We start from the raw sequence: 18,203 nt of genomic DNA, 5'->3' as shown, positions 1-18,203 counted from the left end.
TCACCGGGGTACAAGTGGAGGACAGGCAAGGGGCCTTTTTAGGGCTGGGAAATGGCAGGTGCACAGTGAGGGTCCTTCTTGACAGGGATAACTTCTATTGGTTTATATGTGTTTGTTTTTAGGAAGTTCAGACTTTATTAGATACCCTGGGGCTGGCCCTGGGGGAAGCCTTGGCTAGTTTCACAACCCGCCCAGTCGGAAGTGACAATGAGGAAAGGTCAGCCTGGGGAAGGCTGAGAGCCCTGACTAAGGGGCCGGAAACCAGTCCTGCTGATCCATGTCCCCTCCCAACTCACTCCAGCTCCTCTGCAATTAGCACATGGTGAGAATCTGCTTCGAAGACACGAAGGGCTGCATTGAGGCTTCCAAGGCACGCTCGTAATCCTGCAGTGGGACCTCGGAGCAGGCGGGCGCTGTGAGCTGGCCTCGGCCGATGAGACCGCACAGCGTGAGGATCAGCTCCTTGAACTGGGCTGTGGGAAGGTGGAGGAAGTCAGACAGGAGTGTGGCGGCAGGGCACGGCAAGACGACCATGGGCCACCCCAGGTAGTGGAGGTTGGTGCTAAGCTCTAGGAACGCCTTGAGAGCCCAGGTTTGACCAGGGATAGGGAGGCTGTGGAGGCAGCCTGGTCCCTGGTGGGGTAGGACAGAGAAGCATGGGGAGCAGCCCCAGGAGCTGTTGGAAAGGCCTGGAAAACCAGGCCTGTGTGCACACCTGCCTTCCCCACCAGCTTACCAGTTGTGAGGGCTCAGACCCACAGAACCTGACTGGCGTGGAACCCAGAGTCCTGCATGGTAGGAGGGGCAGGATTACTTTGAGGCAGGGCAGACAGGAGAGGCACAGGGAGGGGGTGGGTGTGCCTGGCATGTCAGCTGATGTGGAACAGATGAGCTTGCTCAGGGAAAGGAGCTTTCCTTAAGCACCCAGGACTCCCTTAGAACCCCATAAGTTGAGGTACCCAGTATCCCCTCCCAGGGTCGGCCTCCTCTGTGGTCCAGGAGATGAGAAATGAAGGCCTTGGCTGAGAAATGTTTTTTCGTAAACATAATTTTTTGCAACATTCAAATCTAATCAGAGGATACTAATCTAAACAGAGGATACTCTGTTCAGAATGCTTTGGTGGCTCTTCACTTGCCTTTAAGATAGAGTCTGAGCTCCTTAAGAAGGGTTGTAAAACCTTTCATAATCTGGTCACAAACTCTCTGTCTAGGTCCCCAATCTCTGTGATGGGCTTTTGCATAAGTTACTTTTTTGGCTTCAGACATGCCACTGATACCACCACTTTCCTTCCCTTCACTTGGCTACTTCCATGTGATTCTTCAGTCTCAGCTTGTGGGGGTCACACTCTGGACAGCCAGTCCTTCAGGAGAGGAAGGATAGTGTCCTGGCTCAAGTTATGGAGTCAGAGACTAGTTTATATCCTGGCTGTACCACTCCCTAGGTGGGGTGACTGGGCAAGCTACCTAACCACTCTGAACCTCAGTTTCCTGCTCTATCAAAGGCTAACAATATCTAGACAGCTATGATATTTAAACTGAGACAGAAGTTATATAACTTGTCCAGGTCCCATGGCTAGGCTGGGTTGGAACCTGTCACCAGTGACGGTAGGAGCAAGAGCGCTGGCTCTAGAGTCTTTTCTCTTTACATGGCTGTCTTCTGTGGTAGCCTTCCCCACTGGCAGCTGCTTAGGATGGGGACAGTGTCCACCTTGTTCACTGCTGCCACCCCTCTACCCCAGGACTAGCCCCATGTACCTAGTACCTATTTGCTAACTGCAGCTGTGGCTAGAAGCTATTTTTCTTTAACCTGTCGTGGCACTGGGGAGCCAATCCCCTCTCTAGGCCTCAAGGCGCTGGTCACTTCTGCAGTAGGCGCTGCCCTCTTGTGTGACCCTTGGTGATGGGGCCATCATCCACTCACCTGGACTGTGATCCTTCTTCCACTGGGACAACCAAAAGCCTCGAAGTTTGAGATCCTTAAAAATGAGCTGGCTCTGTGGACACAAGAAGGATGAACTGGGGCTCTGAGGGCAAGTGCTTCAGGTGCTGCTTGAGGTACAGGTTCCCCCCCAGGGACACAAGCACCATGTGGGTCTGGGCAACTGGCGTCCAGGCCTGTGTGCACACCTGCCTTCCCCACCAGCTTACCACAGAAGCTATGACGGGCTGCTTGGCCATTCCCCCGTAGGTCACCATGGTTCCCCCAGGCCTAAAGAGTCCAGAGAGAACAGAGTGGGTGTAGGCAGAGACAGAGCCCTTTTCAAATCTGCCAAAACACTTCTGTTCCAACCCTGGTTCCTGAACCTTGCTCTCAGAATCCTTGGGAAGGTTTCAAAAACTGCAGACTCCGAGGCCTGGCCCAGACCTAATGAATCAGGAAGGATCTCTATTCAAGTCATCTGACAACCCCCCTCCTGCACCCCCTACCAGATGACATGGGATATTTAGCCAGAGTTGGGAACCCACTGATCTAATCACCCAGTCGGGCTTGGATGAAGTGTGGCAAAGAAGTGTGCTCTACTAAGGAAAACTCAAGACCTGAGTTTAGTCTTGGCTCCCTTCCACTCCTGGATGTGCAGCCTTGGGCAGGGCACAGACATTGGCGCAGACCTCTGCTCTCATCTGCCCATGCTCATTTGAAGGATCAGTGAGATGAGGTAGCAGCTATACACTTAAGGAATGGTGTGGATGGGGTAGAGGACAGTGGGTGACTGCCGTGTAGGAGGGGCCTCACCAGGACCTGCTTTCTGACACCCATATCCACCCCCATGGTCAAACAAGAGAGGCTCAGATAGTTTTTAAAAAATGAATAAACTAGGACTTCCCAGGCTCGACTTAACCTCTATTCCTCTCCCCACTCCCTGGTTCTTTAGGAGTTTGCTGATCCAGGATGATGGCAGGTGTGTGCGGGGTGCTGTGCTTTGTGAACAACAAAATGGAAGAAGCTGCCATGTGAGGCAGGTGACTCTTTGTCTGTGAGGCTGGTGGGTAGTTTGGTCTTAAGTTCCCTTCAGCTAATAGCTGTTCTAGAAAGTAGCTTCTGGGGGGATCAAGCCCCCCATCCCATACCCCTGTACTTATTCTAATCAGAAATGTTCACTGGGTGTTTTCTGGGTGCCAGGCACAGGTCTGAGCACTTCCATGTGCAGTGGCTTGGTGAAGCCTCAGTGTAACCCCAGGGCGGGGGGAGTACTTTTATCACTCTCACTTTATAATGAAAAAACCTAAGGCCACTTCTTAACCTGTGTAGCAATTTGTGCCTTACCTCGGTGTCCCTGGACTAACCTTCTGAGGCAGAAAGGGTTTATATCCTCCATGTCTTATACACAAGGAGACTGAGGTCTAGACTATTTTTCACGTATTGCCTAACTTTCCACAGGCCCACAGCTAATAAGTAGCAGAGCTGGGACTTTGGGACTCCAGTGCCTCTGCTTAGCACTCTAGGTCAAGGCTTCCTCCTATAGTGAGTGCTGTGGGTATGGCAGGCTGCCACAGAGCATGTCCGACTTGGGTGGAAGAGGTGTTCTCAGGAGTCACAATAACTTGGGGGTAAAGCCTGGCCCTCCACCTTCCCAGACCTTGGGGCAAGGTAATTACCCTTTTGGGGCCTTCTGTTAATGGGGATGCAAATAGTATCCCTCGCCTGGGGTCGTCAGGGGTTAACACAAGCACTCTGCAGAGTCTGGTGCAGGGGTAAATGCTCAGTGATTGCTATTACAGCTCTCTGACTACATGACCCATCTTCCCATCTAGCCTGTGAATTCTAGAGAGCCTCCTTGGCGTCTCAGCCATCTCTGTACTCCATAGCTGTTGAGTGCTAGCAAGTATGTATCAACTGATGTTGAGGGAATTCCTGCTTTAGTTGGGAGGCATCCTTTCAGGTACTCTTCAGCTCAAGAAGTTTATGTTAACAGAAAAAACAGTGGAAGGACAGGCACTGTTAATATTGTCAACAATGCTCATCCACACCGCCCCCCCCCCCCCCCGGTTGGGGGATGATAGGTAACCTTTGTGCTTAATTTTTCCTTTGTATTTTTTTTAAAGATTTTATTTCTTAAGTAATCTCCACACCCCATGTGGGGCTCAAACTTACAACCCTGAGATCAAGAGTTACATGCTCCACTGACTGAGCCAGCCAGGTACCCCATCCTTTGTACTTTTACATGCTTTCAAAATGTTTTGTAACAGCATAATTTTACCTTTAAAATTAGAACCCATTTTTAAAAGCTAATAAAAAAATTTAAAAGCTGACAAGCTAAAAAAAAAAAAAAAAAAAAAAAAAAAAGCTGACAAGCTATGACTAAGTGACTTTTTAAGATGCCCCTAAGTTATGAATCCTTTACCTATATCCCTATCACAAAAACCTTAGCTATCTACTTTTGGGGTCCCTAGGAAAAACAAAGCAGATGGATCTCTCGATCATCTATAAAGGAGGAGGCTGAGAAGGGAAGTGCCTGATAACTGGGACAGGACTGGGGTCCCAGTTTCCTACTCAGGGTTATGCTGACTTGGTCACTTGACAGTCCTCCTAGCTAAAGGTGTGGAGAGCTCTGGCCAGCTGGGCCTGCAGGGCCGAGGGACTTACGCTAAGTGTCGCAGCAGCTCTGTGGAGCTTTTCCCGCCAACACAGTTGAGAGCAAGCCGAGGCTGGGGCATATCCTGGAAAATAAGGAACCTGCAATGAGGGAGCTACCACTGTACACATGGGGTTTAAAGCTTGCCACAAGCCAGCACTTCCTGGGCCCAAGTGTTGTGTCACAGGGAACGAGGGGAGAAAATGGGATGCCTTCAAACTTGGCCCAAAGAGGACCTTTGCTTTATCAACTTAATTCTGTTATCTGTTTTAGAATTTTGTTCAAAACTCATCTCTGGGAAGGAACAGATGGAGGGCATCTACTTTCCTTTTTGAAGGACTTCAGTTCCCCCGAGGGCACCTCTTCTCTGCACTTACAACTCAGTTAAAGTTGGAGGTGTTGATCTCTTGCTTCAGAACCCTTCTTAAGAGGCACGTGTTCTCAAGTGAGTGTGTGTGTTCGGTCACCCAGGGTTCAGAGGAAAGAGGCTGAGATACGGTCTGGTCACCTATTGGGTGTGCTGGGGGTGGAGGTTCTGGAAGGTTAAGAGATTGTGACTTCAGAGAGCCCTGACGCCACCACTTCTGTCTTCTGCCCTTGGTGAAATCCTTGATCTCTTCTGAGTCTTGGTTTTCTCATCAAAAAGAGATAGCACCTACTTTGTAGAGCTTTTGAGGGGATTATCAGATACAGTATAAGAAGGATGTTTGGAGATGCTTTCCTTTCTCTTCCTTTGCTGTGCTTCAGGTCCCCGGGGTCCTCCCAGCTCGGAGATTCACACCGGCTGCGAGGACTGAGGGGGAGCACTACATATATTCAAACCTACACATCATCCAGAGTTTTTTGAACTTTGTCTCTCCTGCCTCCCTCATAGCACCTGGGCCCTTAATGCATGCTGTCACCTGGCTGAGGGAAGGGGCTTTATCTTCCACATGGAGACAAAGGGAGGATTTGGAGAGGAGCAGTGGGGCCAGTCCCAGCTTATCTAGCAGGTCAACTTTCTCCAGGGAGATGAGCATGGAATGAAGGCACAATGCCCGTCATCCTAGGTACCTTAAAGAAGTTTTTCATCTCATGCTTTCTTAACTCCTCTTCTGTGAGAACATGCTCGGCCCCCAGACTCTTCAGTCTATCAGTCAGCTCCTGGAGGTCAGGTCTAGAAACCAAACACAATCCATGGCCTTTGGTCACACCTGCTGGCTCTACCACAGGCTCCTAGGACCCCTATGCCACAGCTGTGAGAACACGAGTTTCTCTTTGTGGGAAGCTGGGATTGAGTGTAAGCCAGGCCTCACACAGGGGCTGGCTACCTGATTTCATCACACTCCAACCCCTCTGAGCCTCAGTTTCATCACTGGCATTACAGGGTGATTTCTACAGCCCTTGCCAGCTCAAAGGTACAAGAAACTATCTGGCCCAGGGAAAAGTCATTTCACTTCCTGACTTTTTTGTCTACTGAAACAACAAACTTCATTTCCTTTCGCCCACACTTTTCAAGGAGCTCTTCAGGGTGTTGTACAAACATACTCCAGCCCAGGCGTGGCTCTGGGTCTCTTTGGCCAAGGCAAACAGGGTAATTTTTGTTAACACAACTGAGGGGATAGGGAAGGGAGGAGAATGTCAATTCTCTTCCTAAGACTGGACTTCCATGACAGATGTAGCCACGTTCATTGACAGTGAGGCTTAAGGCAACTGGATAGTATGGTGGAAAGAGGACGAGCCAGGGAGCTAAGTCTGTCACTGACTTGCTATGTCTTTTTTTTCTCTGAAACTTGTTTTCTCACTGTGAAACAGAAATGACAAGCCTGCCCCATCTCCTTCACATCATAGTGCAGTTCAAAGTGCCACACAGATGCAGGGGGAGAAAGGGCCCTGGGTTAGACAGTTCACAGTAGGAATAACACAGCTTTGGATGTTCCTAAATACGAACTGTGGCTTTGAAACCATGGGTTATCACAAGTCTCACAAAGTCTTCAGCAAGGGTCAGATCCACCTCCTTCCTGCCCTCCCTTTACATTTGGGATGTTCATCACCCTACAGCCAGAGGCCTCCTGGGCCTTTCTTGCAGCTGACATCTGTCAGCAATCTGTGTCACTGCGGAGGAGGACTGCTTATGCACATGCGCCACCTGGTGGAGATGGGGGCGCCTGTGGGGATGCCGTGTGGAAAGGCTCAACCTGCGTGCACTGGGATCAGGTCTCCCCACGCACCTGTCTCGGACTACATTGATGGTCCTTAGGCCTAGGGCTGCGGCGATCTGGATGACTGCTTGCCCTACTCCACTGTTGGATGCATTCTGGATGACCCAGTCTCCTGTGGAGCCAGGAAGAGACCCAAGTCAAGCCCTGGAGACCTGTAACAGGTCAAGTGCTTCCTACCTGGGGTTCTATTATAGAGCAAGAGAGAGGTGTCCTCAGGCTTGAAATGACCCACGACCTGGCTGTTGAGCCTTCTCAGATCTTGGGAGTGTTGCTTATTCTTCTCCCAATGCCCTTTCAACCCCAAATTCCACAACATCCATGGTGCCTCCCATGACTTGGCAACTCAGAGTCCATGCTGTAAGTAATTTAGATCCACTGTGTAAATCATTTTATATCTTTCATCATCTTCTTGATTTTTATGTCCTCAAATCTCTGCTTAGGTTATTTTCCATAGTTTGCAACATTTCCCTCTTTTTTCCTTCGTTTTGAAGTCCTATATACCCTTTGAAGTACAGCTCAGGCGTGGCTTCCTTCCCATCTCCCCTGTGTGTTCCCCAGTGCTCTGCAGGTGGTGTCCTATCTTGTACTTGGTTTTGGATAGGTCCATTTCTAGCAAAAGCCTGAAGCTGGCAGCTTCCTGAGGGCATGGCCATGTCTTATTCCCCCTTTGTGCTGCTTCCTACAGGCACATTGCCTTGAAATGAGATTAGAACTGTGCTAGAGAAACCTGCAGCCCCAGAAACAGGGTCCTACAGGTAGTCTGTGGTCAAAACCCGGGCCTGGCTTTGGAAGTAACCAATGGGGAGGCAGCATTGCATGCTGGGGAAATGTGGGCTCTGAAATAAGATGGACCTCATGTGAGTACCAGCTGCCTGACTGTAACATGGGACAAGTCATGACCTCAGTTTCCTTCTCATAAGACAGGAATCCTGGGAGCACCAATCAGAATGCTCCTCATTAGTCAGATGCCATTGTGTTCAGGAAGGTGCTGTCATTTCTGAAATGCTGTCTGAAATGCAGGGATCTGGTGCTACAGACAGGGGAGTTCCTAGAAGAAGAACACCCATTCTCTGTATCCAGGCATCAGCACACAGATTGTCACCCATTAGTAGGTTATGAAATCAACCTAGTGGGTTGCAAACAGAATCTTTTTTAAGTTAAAATTCCAGAAAATAGAATTAAAAAGAACATGGTGCGCACACATAGTAAGGATAAATACTGCTCTGTGAAACTTTGGTTTCCATTACACGTATATATACACATACACATATACATACATACATATACACACACTCATATGTACTTATGTATTGGATTATAAGGTAGACTATAATTCTCATTATGGGTCAGTATGACAACTTAGTATAACACTGATCTAGCCCAGGCCACACCTGCCCCAAGGCAGGCAAGTGGAGAGATACACCATGAGTACCTGAGGTGGGGTGGTGTCAGAATGCCCTGATTCCAACTGCAGCCCAAATCAGACGTGGCCTGAGCAAATGAGGAGCAGGTGATCAAAATGCCTCCTGCACCAGGACTTGGGCAAGGGTCTCTGGTCACCTGCTGGCTTTTTCCACCAAAGGCTCCAAAGACCGCTTTGGCACAGCTGTGAGGACCTACATTTCTCTTCATAGGAAGCTGGGACTGGTTTTTAGCCTGCCTCGAGCAGTAGTGGCTACCTAAGCTTATTGTGCTCCAACATCTCCGCTTTAGTTTTGTCATCCGCATGGCAAACCTCCAACAATGGGGATGAACCCAGCCTCCTGTCCGTGGGAGGTTAATTGTGAGGTGGGTTCCATGAGGGTCTTTAGAGGCCCCCTCCTAGGAAGACTGAGCCTTGCTAGCCCACAGTAGTAACCAGCCTTCCTTGGCTTTTCTGTCTTCTGTCTTGCTGTGCCCGTCCCCTCACTACTTCCTAGGATCACCTTCCCTGTGAACCATCCACCTTCAGTCCTAGTCTCAGGCTCTGCTTTCAGAGTCCCCTGAATAGAACACCGGGTTTTGTCATTTCCTTGCTAAGTGATCTCACGTAAACAATTTCCTTCTCTGGACCTCAGTTTCTCCATTTCTGAACAGGAAGAGTGATAAAGTAGCTGCTAGTTACTGTGCTGTATGCCAGGCGCTTGCTGAGTGTCACGCTGCAGGTTCTCTGTTAACTCTCACAACCCTTACTCTCCATCTGATGGGTGACAGATCTGATAATCTGAGACAGGTCAGTTCCCAGTGAGAGGTGAAGCCGGGATTTAGACCTAGGTTGTCTGCCTGGGGCCTGAGCTCTCAACCAATGATAACACCCTCACTGCACTGCTTTGAAGGTTTGATGCAGTTGCTGGGGTAATGCACGTAAAGGCACTTATGTGAACTAGAAAGTGTCATATGAATGCTGAGTGGAATTACGAAGTTCAGCATTTTACTGAAAACACAGGCACTGTGTCTATCTTGTCTGGCTTTGTATTTCAGAGCTTAGCACAACTCCACACGTTTTTGCTGAATAACAGAATTCCATCCCAAGCTCTAGGGAATGCAGTCCTCCAGCGGTTATCCAGAGTGTTCTCCCCATGAGGTTTCAGCATGTTTTCTAGGAACCAAGCTAACAAAGCAAAAGCAACAACCACACACTCACCCAGGTTAGCAGCCCATCTTCCTCTCAGCTCCTTCCTGGTAAGTTCCTATGGTCTCAGGATCTGGATTTGGGTCACGTCCCAGCCAGGAAATCCCGGCCTGCTCCCAGTACCTGTGGGTTCCTACCTGGCTGTAGCTGCTCAAAATCCATCAACATCCTGTAGGCTGTGCAGGGATTGACACCCAGGGTGGCAGCACTCTGAAGAGGGATGTCACTTGGAACTCCGATCAGTGCTTCCTCACTGAACACAGCCTCGGTCCGCCAGGTTCCTGAGTCAGGGGATGAGTCCAGGCTAGTGAGAAAAGATCCCTCTCCACACCTGGCCCCAGATCACCTTCCTCAGTAAACTGGCACCAAAGACATCAGCCTTCAAGTAATACTTGGAGAAAAAATAATATCTTGAAATCCTTTTGAATCTCTGTGAGTCCTCATGATAGTTCTATAAAGTAGATTTTGTTATTCTCACATTAGTTACCATTAGATGTAGCTTATGTTACCCAGCAGGTGGCAAAGGATCTGAAACTATTGGACTCTGAGGAACATCATGACATGGGCAAGAGAAGCTGTGAAAGCCCCCATTTTCCTACTCGGTCCTCCTTTTCCTCATTGAGGGCAGGTTGACTTGGGTGGTATTGTGGGAAAAAGCATGAAAGTAGAAGTCAAAGGCCTAAGTTTGGGACCTGATTTTGCTGTTCTGCTAGTTGAGCAAATTCCTAAGTCACTGAGTTTTGGTTACCCTAATATATGAGTGACACTGGCAAGAAGAACCTGACTGGCCTCCTCCAAGAGTGCTACACAAACCAAATGACAGAAGGTAAATGACAAATGCCTGTAAACTGGAGAGAAATGACCATTAACCTCCAGCCCACATTCTAGTGGCAGACAAAATTGTAAAATGTGAGTGTGAGAAGGCTCTTAGAGCACTGAACACTGAGTTTAACCTCCTTATTCAACAGGGCAGGAAACCAAGAGAGTGACTTGCCCAAAGTCACCTGGCCAATCTGGGCTGCCCCTTCCATCTATAGATACTTAGCCAGGCACTTGAATAGCACAGATGCATTCCTGCCTTTTGCAGAGCTTTGTTCCAGTGGAGAACAGGTGAAAAACAGACAAGCAGGTACAGTAACTACAAATTATAAAGGCAGAAAGTAATACTGGGGAGAATTACTTGAGATGGGGGTCAGGGACAGCATCTCTGAGGAGATGCAGGCTAAGAGTTAAAGGATACAGATGCCAACCATTCAAAGACTACATCAAGAACATTCTAGGGAAAGGAAAAAGCATATGCAGAGGCTCTGAGGCAGGACAGAGGATGGACCTGGAGGATACACACTGCTGGGCAGAATGATGGGAAGACACACCTGGGCTATGGCTAAAGTGGCTTGGGCTAGAGGAGCATCACTCAAACTTTCAGGATCTTGACCCACAGTAACCATGAGTTTTGGTACATTCACATATATAAATATGTTAACATACACATACATATACATAAAACAGAAACGAAAGCTTTAGGGAACAATATTTACCCTACTATGTATAATGCAAGATTCTATTTTGACTGATTTTAGTAAACAACAACAAAAAATGCTGTTTGTAGCCCCCTAGATCAATTTTGCTAATGGGTTACAACTGGCAGTCTGACAGGTGCTCACCCATGCAGGTGGGATCCTGTATAAAGCAGAGGTGAGGAGGACAGACTTGGGGGTCAGACAGACACAGATTTAAGCCTTGGTTCCACCATATACTCACTAGGTCACCTTAAAGAAACTGTTTGGAACCTTGCTGGCTCAGTGTCAGGGCTCCTTGGCCTATGCCTCCAAAGCTCTGGAGTGTGTGCACCTACCTAGTTGCTGGGATTCTAACAGTACCCTGGCACCACATGGTCAGGCATGGGGAGTAGGAGATAGCCTTGATGACTACTAACTGTGCTGTAGGAGGGGAGAGACGATGTGGGCTTTAGAAGGACCAGGTAGTGGAAACAGGAGGCAGGGACACACTGTTAAGGGCTGCATCAATCCCAGAGTAGATCTGTGGCTGAGAAAACAAGACACTGAAAAATTGAAGGGTTCCTTTGGAATCTAGGAGGTACCTGGGCATTCTCTGGGCTCCACCTAGCCTAGTTTTCAAATCCTCATTGTCATCTTCATAATCATAGCCCCCATTCATTTTAGCCAAATATGTGCCATGTATCTATTCTGCACCAAACACCTAGTGTAGGGCTTTCTATGCATGCAATTAGGGGTGTTTTCTAATTCCCCTTAATGGCAGGACAATGGAAATCCAGCCTTTGACATGAATTTCTGGGGCTTGGCAGTCCTTAATCCTCTTCTCAAGAGAACCTGGGATGGGGGCAGTACCCATGGTCAGCCCCAAGAACTTTCAGGGTTTTAAAGTAGAAATCCTTAGACTTCAGAATGGGGGACCTGCTTAAAAACCCCGGCTCTGCCAGTCATGATTTGTGTGACTTAGAATTATCACTTCACCTTTTTTGGCACTCATGTCATAGTGTGAAGATTACAGCCTTTATACAGACTATCATTGTGCCTAGTACATAGTAGATGCATAATGTCCCTTGGTTTCCTTTATTGACCCTAATTCCCATGCCATAGTTGTCAGGACTCCCGTTCCTCACCCCTGTGCAACTGACCCTTAATCATTTCTACCACCAAATACAGGGTTCGGCAAACTACGGCCAGGCCAAACCTGGCTCACCACTTGTTTTTGTAAACCAAGTTTTATTGGAACAAAGTCATGCTCACTTCTTATGTATTGTCCATGGCTGTTTATGATGGCAAAGTTGAATAGAGGCAGTATGGCCTGCAGAGCCTAAAATATTTACAGGTTGGCTCTTTAAGATAGAGTTTGCTTCTCCCTCTGTGTGTCTGCCTCTCTCTGGGTCTCTCATGAATAAATAAAATCTTAAAAAAAAAAAAAAAAAAAAGGTTTGCTGACCCTGATCTAATGCATACAGAAATTTAGTTTGTCAAAATTGTTGTATGTCTTCCCTCAGTTGAGCTGCATGAGTGAGTTGGGATGTGCCAGGCAATGACTTAGCTGCCCTGCAGAGATGAGGAAATAGACTCGAAGTAGCTGTGGCTTCAACAAGCTCACCCACGGGGGTGGAGTGAGATTCCCAGGCTGCTGCTCCTGCTCCTGCCCCATGCTGCCTCGGGAGGGTTTTGAGTTTTTCCAATGAGAAAGTCAGTCCATACATTCTCTGGTCCAGTCTCCCTGGGGACTGGACGCATGTAGGGAAAAGCTGGCTCTGGGCACAGCTTGAGCTTCATGGCTCAGTACCACGAAGGATGACCAAGGTCTTGCCAGTTGAGGACTGATGTGTTTAATGACGGTCACTCTTACAAAACTGCAGCCCTTACCAGAAGAAAGACCATATCTGTTCACTGCTGCCTTCCAGAGCCCTGCACACAGCAGACTCATGAAATCCTTGCTGAATAAATGGAGTCGATTATAGTCCTGGCCATTATAAAATCCTCATGCTCTTTGGCAACTGGTAGGAAAGACTTACCTTTTGTCCAGGGAGAAATCCCTGTTCTGGCTGACACCACCACCTCCACCCATGCAATTACCTGCTCCCCTGGCAGATGCCCCTCATTCTTCTCTTCAAATCTAGTGATTTGGCTTCTGTTCCTCTGTTCCTGTCTTCTTGGGTCCTATGGCACTGCCTTGTTCAGACCCTTCTCGTGTGAAGCCCAACTGTTTAGCCACCTCCTTACTGGCTTCCTGCCTCCACCCTCTGCCTTTCCAAAGCATTCTTTGCACTGCTAAAGTCTGGTCCACTCATTCTTCTTAATTCTTCCTTGGGCTCTCTCTGACCATAGATGTGAGCCCTCCATGACTGGATCCCCTCCTACCTCTACAGCCTCATCTCGCGTCTCCCTCAGGCCAGCTGGGACCTAGCCAAACCCCACTACTGCAGTTCTGACAGTGCCATGCCTTCTCCACCACTGCACCTTTGTACACGCTGCATTTCCTGCCTGGAAGCCCTTCCTCACCTAGCCCACTGGCTGTGCTTCTACTCAGTCTTCCAGACTGAGTTCAAGCACCACTTCTTTGGGAAGCCCCTCCTAATACTTCCCAAGATGGGGGCTCTTGCCTTTGTGTCCACCTTTTCCCATAGCCCTTACTAGAGTGTATTGTGTTAAGCGTTGTCTTTTTATTCCTGGGTTCCCCATCCCCAGCCAGCTTGGAGGGCAGAGACTGTCTGCCAGAGGCTGGCTCAGAGCACCAGTCCCTATCAATATGGTGAATCCTGCTGCTCTTGGGTCTGTTCAAATGTCTAGGCTCTTTCACTGCCAGGTAGGGCTGCAGGACAGAGTGGATCTATCCTTGGCAGCTTTTCTTTTCTTTTTTGGTGGGGGGAGGGGAAGAGAGAGAGAGTGAGAATCCCAAGCAGGCTCCATGCCCAGCATGAAGCCCGACACACAGGACTTGTTCTCACCACCCTGAAATGATCTGAGCCAAAATCAAAGAGTCAGATGCTTAATCGATTGAGCCACCCTGGTGCCCTCTTGGCAGCTTTTCTGATCTCAGAGAAGAAAAGACCTTTTTTTTTTAAATTTTATTTATTTATGATAGGCACACAGTGAGTGAGAGAGAGAGAGAGAGGCAGAGACACAGGCAGAGGGAGAAGCAGGCTCCATGCACCGGGAGCCCGATGTGGGATTCGATCCTGGGTCTCCAGGATCACGCCCTGGGCCAAAGGCAGACGCTAAACCACTGCGCCACCCAGGGATCCCAAGAAAAGAGCTTCTAATAAACTTCTCTTACTATTTTTTCCTATCTGGTACCTTTTTCTTTCTAGAACTGCTCCTTCCTAACCACTGAGGTTGTTAACTGCCAGCTCCCATCCTCTAAACCATAGGGGTGGGCAAGACACTCAACTAGGACAAATGGAATGGCCTAGCCCCACGCTCCTGGTGGTTCTAAGCCATAAACATCTTTGCCGCAAGCATTTCTGCCATATAACTCATTAACCATAAGGTAATTTTGCCGTAAAAAGTTAAAAAAATATAACTGGTTGACAGTTTGGTGTGACAGTTTGTTGATTTCATCTACTGGTTGACAGTTTGGTTTCATTTCTCCATTGACACAATCCTCTCATTTTATACTATATAAACTGTAGCCCTCATAACGGTCTATACAGTAGGACAGTTTTGAGCCCACATTTCCCAGAGAACTTTAGAACCTATATCAACAGAAATGTGACAATATGCCAAAACCAGACAATGGTGCAAAGGCTTTCACAACACAATACAAAGCCCAGTTATAAATGTGCATCCTAGTATTTGGAAACTGATACTTCTCTTAAGGAAGAAATTTTAGCAAAAAAAAAGCATGATACTGATTCAGGAGACAAATCAACAAGCACAAAAAATTTTATGATACTAGGAACAAAAGACTTTGAAAATAAATGCTTAGGTACATTTTGTGGATTCATGAAATAAAATCAGTATTTGTGCAGTATTGCCAGACATCTACACATTTTGAATTTTCTCCAACATTTTTATTTGCAATAAGGTCTTTTTAATTTTGTTACTAATTTTTCATGTTTCATGATGTCCTTTTTAATGAACATTCCTCTTTTATTTTTCATGATTTTATCTTTTACAGCAAAGTTGCCTTATGGCCAATAGTTATGCTGCGAAAATGCTTGCAGTGAAAATGCTTATGGTGACAGTGCTGGACATAACGGCTCAGGAATGAACAAGGACTCAGGCAGGGTCAGTCAGTCTTCCTACCAAATGGATATGGCTGTGCTGGACAGATTGTGTTCATTCGTTTGTTCTTAAGATGATGCAAACCTCAGGTTGGTGGTGGCCATTTATGAAAGGTCAGTTTGAATCTCAGCTCTACCATTTATTGGCTGGGTGACCTTGGGCAAGTTGCTTAATATTTTACACTTGCCTCATATCTACTTCTTGTGGGAATGACTGAGTTAATATATACAAAGTGCTTAGAACAGTGCCTGATGCAAAGGGAGTAGACAGTAAATATTTGTTGATGCTATTACATCACTATATGGGGAGATTCCATCTGAGAACTAGTGAGAACAACAAAATGAGCCTGATATCACTGGTTCCTGGATCCAGCTGTGCCTGAAGCCTTCCAGTTGTTGTACTTCCCAGAAACCAATTAACTTTTTTTATAAACCAAGTTTGAGTCAACTATCTGTAAATTATAACCCAAAGGATCCTAATACTGTAGTGTAGCAGGAAAAATAGTGGCAAAAGATTTTGATGGGCTCTTTTTCAGTTTGCTGTTTGAATTTGGGCAAAGGCTTTTTCCCAAGCTTCAGTTCCTTATACATCTAAAGGGTTGGATATTGTCTTCCCTGCTTCCCTCTCGTGGTTGCTCTCAGGATCCTTTGTATAATGTTTGTGCCTCAAAAACTGAAATGCTAAGGAATAAAACTCACCAATGACTCCTTACTATATATCAAAGAGGATCCTAACTCCTTAGCTTGGCTTTTGCAGAGCTACCCCATCTGGCCCCACTACCTCTATAACCTTTAATCACTTAAGTGGTCCTCTCCCATGTACAAATCCTCTGCTGAGGCTACACTGGATTTCTCATTTTCCAAACTCACTTTTGTGTCTTTGCTCATTTTGTTTCCTACAAATGCAGATTTCTGGCTCATCTCCATCTAACATAATTCATCCATTGAAGGTCCATGCCAAATAAGTCTCCTCCACAAACCCCTCATCCTTCCTTAAGACTGTCTATCTCTCTCACATTTGCATTCACACACAGAGGAGCCAGAAGTGTCCTCTGCTTCCTGTGAACTTGTAATAAATCCTTTATTGAGATTGCTAGCTTGGAGATTTCTTCAATTATATATATATTTTTAAAGATTTTATTTACTGGGACGCCTGGGTGGCTCAGCGGTTGAGCATCTGCCTTCGGCCCAGGGTGTGATCCTGGAGTCCTGGGATCGAGTCCCATGTCGGGTTCCCTGCATGGAGCCCGCTTCTCCCCGCTGCCTGTGTCTCTGCCTCTCTCTCTCTCTCGTGTGTCTCTCATGAATAAATAAATAAATCTTAATTCATGAGAGACACATAGAGAGAGAGGCAGAGAGACAGGCACAGCGGGGAGCCTGATGTGGGACTGGGGCTTGATCCCAGGACTCTGGAATCACGACCTGAGCCAAAGGCAGATACTCAACCACTGAGCCACTCAGATGCCCCTCTTCTATTAGATTTTAACCTTCTGGAGAGCAAGGGCTATCTTTTTTGGGTTTCCCACTGTATCTTACAGCAGGGATGTAGGGATTCAGAGAATCACAGCTCTGATCAAAATGCGCCCAAAAAGATGAGATAGCAGGTCCACCACCTCCAAAGTGGAAAAAACACAATTTCTGCTCTCCTGTTCTGCTCTTGTTCCTACTGGTGGTGGGTATATGAACTCAATAATAAACCCTGCATTGCTTAGTTACACTGAGCCAAAGAGCAAACATTTCCAGTGTGAGTGAAATACAATCTGGAATAATGAGAGGCTGCAGACACCTGGAGCAACTTACCCAAACCGGCATTTGCTGGAATCACCCAGTCTCCTGGCTTCACCCCAGTCACACTGCCGCCCACTGCTACCACCTGTCCAACGCCTTCATTCCCTCCAACAGCAGGCAGCTTGGGAAGGAGGCCATAATTTCCTAAGGGAGAAGAGCACAGTGTCACCTAGTGAAGCTTGAGCAGTGAAAGAGCAGGAACTTTGGAGTCAGATCTAAGCCCAATCTGGGCTCTGCCTTTGACTTGCTGTGTAACTAACCAGACTCTCTGTGCCTTAGCTTCTTCATCTGTAAAGGGGATAATATTTTTTTTAGCGTTCATGGTTATTATGGGGATTAGATAATGTATGAAATGAGCCCAGCACATCACAGGCACTCACAGTGGTTGGTTTACTCCCCACTGCAATTTTCCTAACTCTCAAAAAGCCTCACATTCCAGAGAGGGGAGGCCAGAGAGGGCTCATAGTCTGCAGATGGCTCATCTGGAGAGCAGCTGCTGCTAATCACAGGAATTTCACACCCACACCTGAGGAAAGATGAAAACGAGGTGGCAGCTAAGCAAAAAAGCCAATTAACATAAGCCACAGAAACCAAGGTTACCTTGGATCATATTTATGTCAGATGGATTGATAGGGGCCGCCAGCATCTTCACATGGACGTCTGATCCGCCCACAGCAGCCAGCTCCAGGTTCTTCAGCCTAACACAAAGCCAAAGAGAGATGTTAATGTCACCCAGGCTAGACAGGGTGTCTTTTGCTCAAATCATCTCCCCAAAGTAGGTCAGTCAGCAACATTTTTGAGCTGCCATTGTGTCCAGGAATTGGGGTTGTTAGAAGAGAGAAAGGTGCTACAGGGAATTAGCACAGGTTATGGGTTAATTGTCTCATTAACTGCACGTGGAACATCTCTAGTGCCTTCACAATCCCACTGCCCACTCTATGACAGAAACTAGTGAACCTTCTGCTGGCCAGGATTAGCCTTGTATTCTCCAAAACTTGCTTATCCCAGTCACCTGGTGTGCTTACTAATAATGCAGATTCTCAGGCCCCAGCTCTGACCTACTGAGCCAGAATCTCAAGATAAGGAAGGGGCAGCCCAAGTAGTTCTTATAGACAGCTGTAACTGGGACACTCTGGGCTAGCCTATCTGTTCTCTGCTTTTTATTTTATTTACATATCTGTTAGTTATAGAGTGGGTGAGGGAAATAGAGAGATGCCCAAGTAGTTCAGAAATAACTCCCTGGGTGTCTCTGATTTGCCCCCTGGGTGAGAATCCTGGTC

The 18,203-nt window shown here is 47.4% G+C and overlaps 1 protein-coding gene across 4 annotated transcripts in view; it reads right to left on the bottom strand.

Moving 5' to 3' along the window:
- Nucleotides 1-111: 111 nt before the first annotated feature.
- MECR (mitochondrial trans-2-enoyl-CoA reductase) overlaps nt 112-18,203 on the bottom strand; it is a 30,731-nt gene continuing 12,639 nt past the window's right edge. For 3 of the 4 annotated variants that reach the window (XM_025447071.3, XM_025447073.3, XM_025447074.3), the window contains exons 2-10: nt 17,524-17,621; nt 16,936-17,067; nt 9,524-9,667; nt 6,785-6,887; nt 5,628-5,730; nt 4,586-4,659; nt 2,149-2,209; nt 1,922-1,994; nt 112-473 (exon numbers count right to left, since the gene is read on the bottom strand). In XM_025447071.3, the coding sequence (XP_025302856.1) occupies nt 313-473; nt 1,922-1,994; nt 2,149-2,209; nt 4,586-4,659; nt 5,628-5,730; nt 6,785-6,887; nt 9,524-9,667; nt 16,936-17,067; nt 17,524-17,621 (949 nt within the window). In that variant the 3' untranslated portion in view covers nt 112-312. The remainder of the gene's footprint in view (nt 474-1,921; nt 1,995-2,148; nt 2,210-4,585; nt 4,660-5,627; nt 5,731-6,784; nt 6,888-9,523; nt 9,668-16,935; nt 17,068-17,523; nt 17,622-18,203) is intronic. The other variant, XM_025447072.3, reaches the window with a different exon arrangement.

This window comes from Canis lupus, chromosome 2 (assembly GCF_003254725.2).
Source record: "Canis lupus dingo isolate Sandy chromosome 2, ASM325472v2, whole genome shotgun sequence".
NCBI lineage: Eukaryota > Metazoa > Chordata > Mammalia > Carnivora > Canidae > Canis > Canis lupus.
Note: the sequence above shows the minus strand (reverse complement) of the source record. Positions and strands in the feature narration are given on the sequence as shown.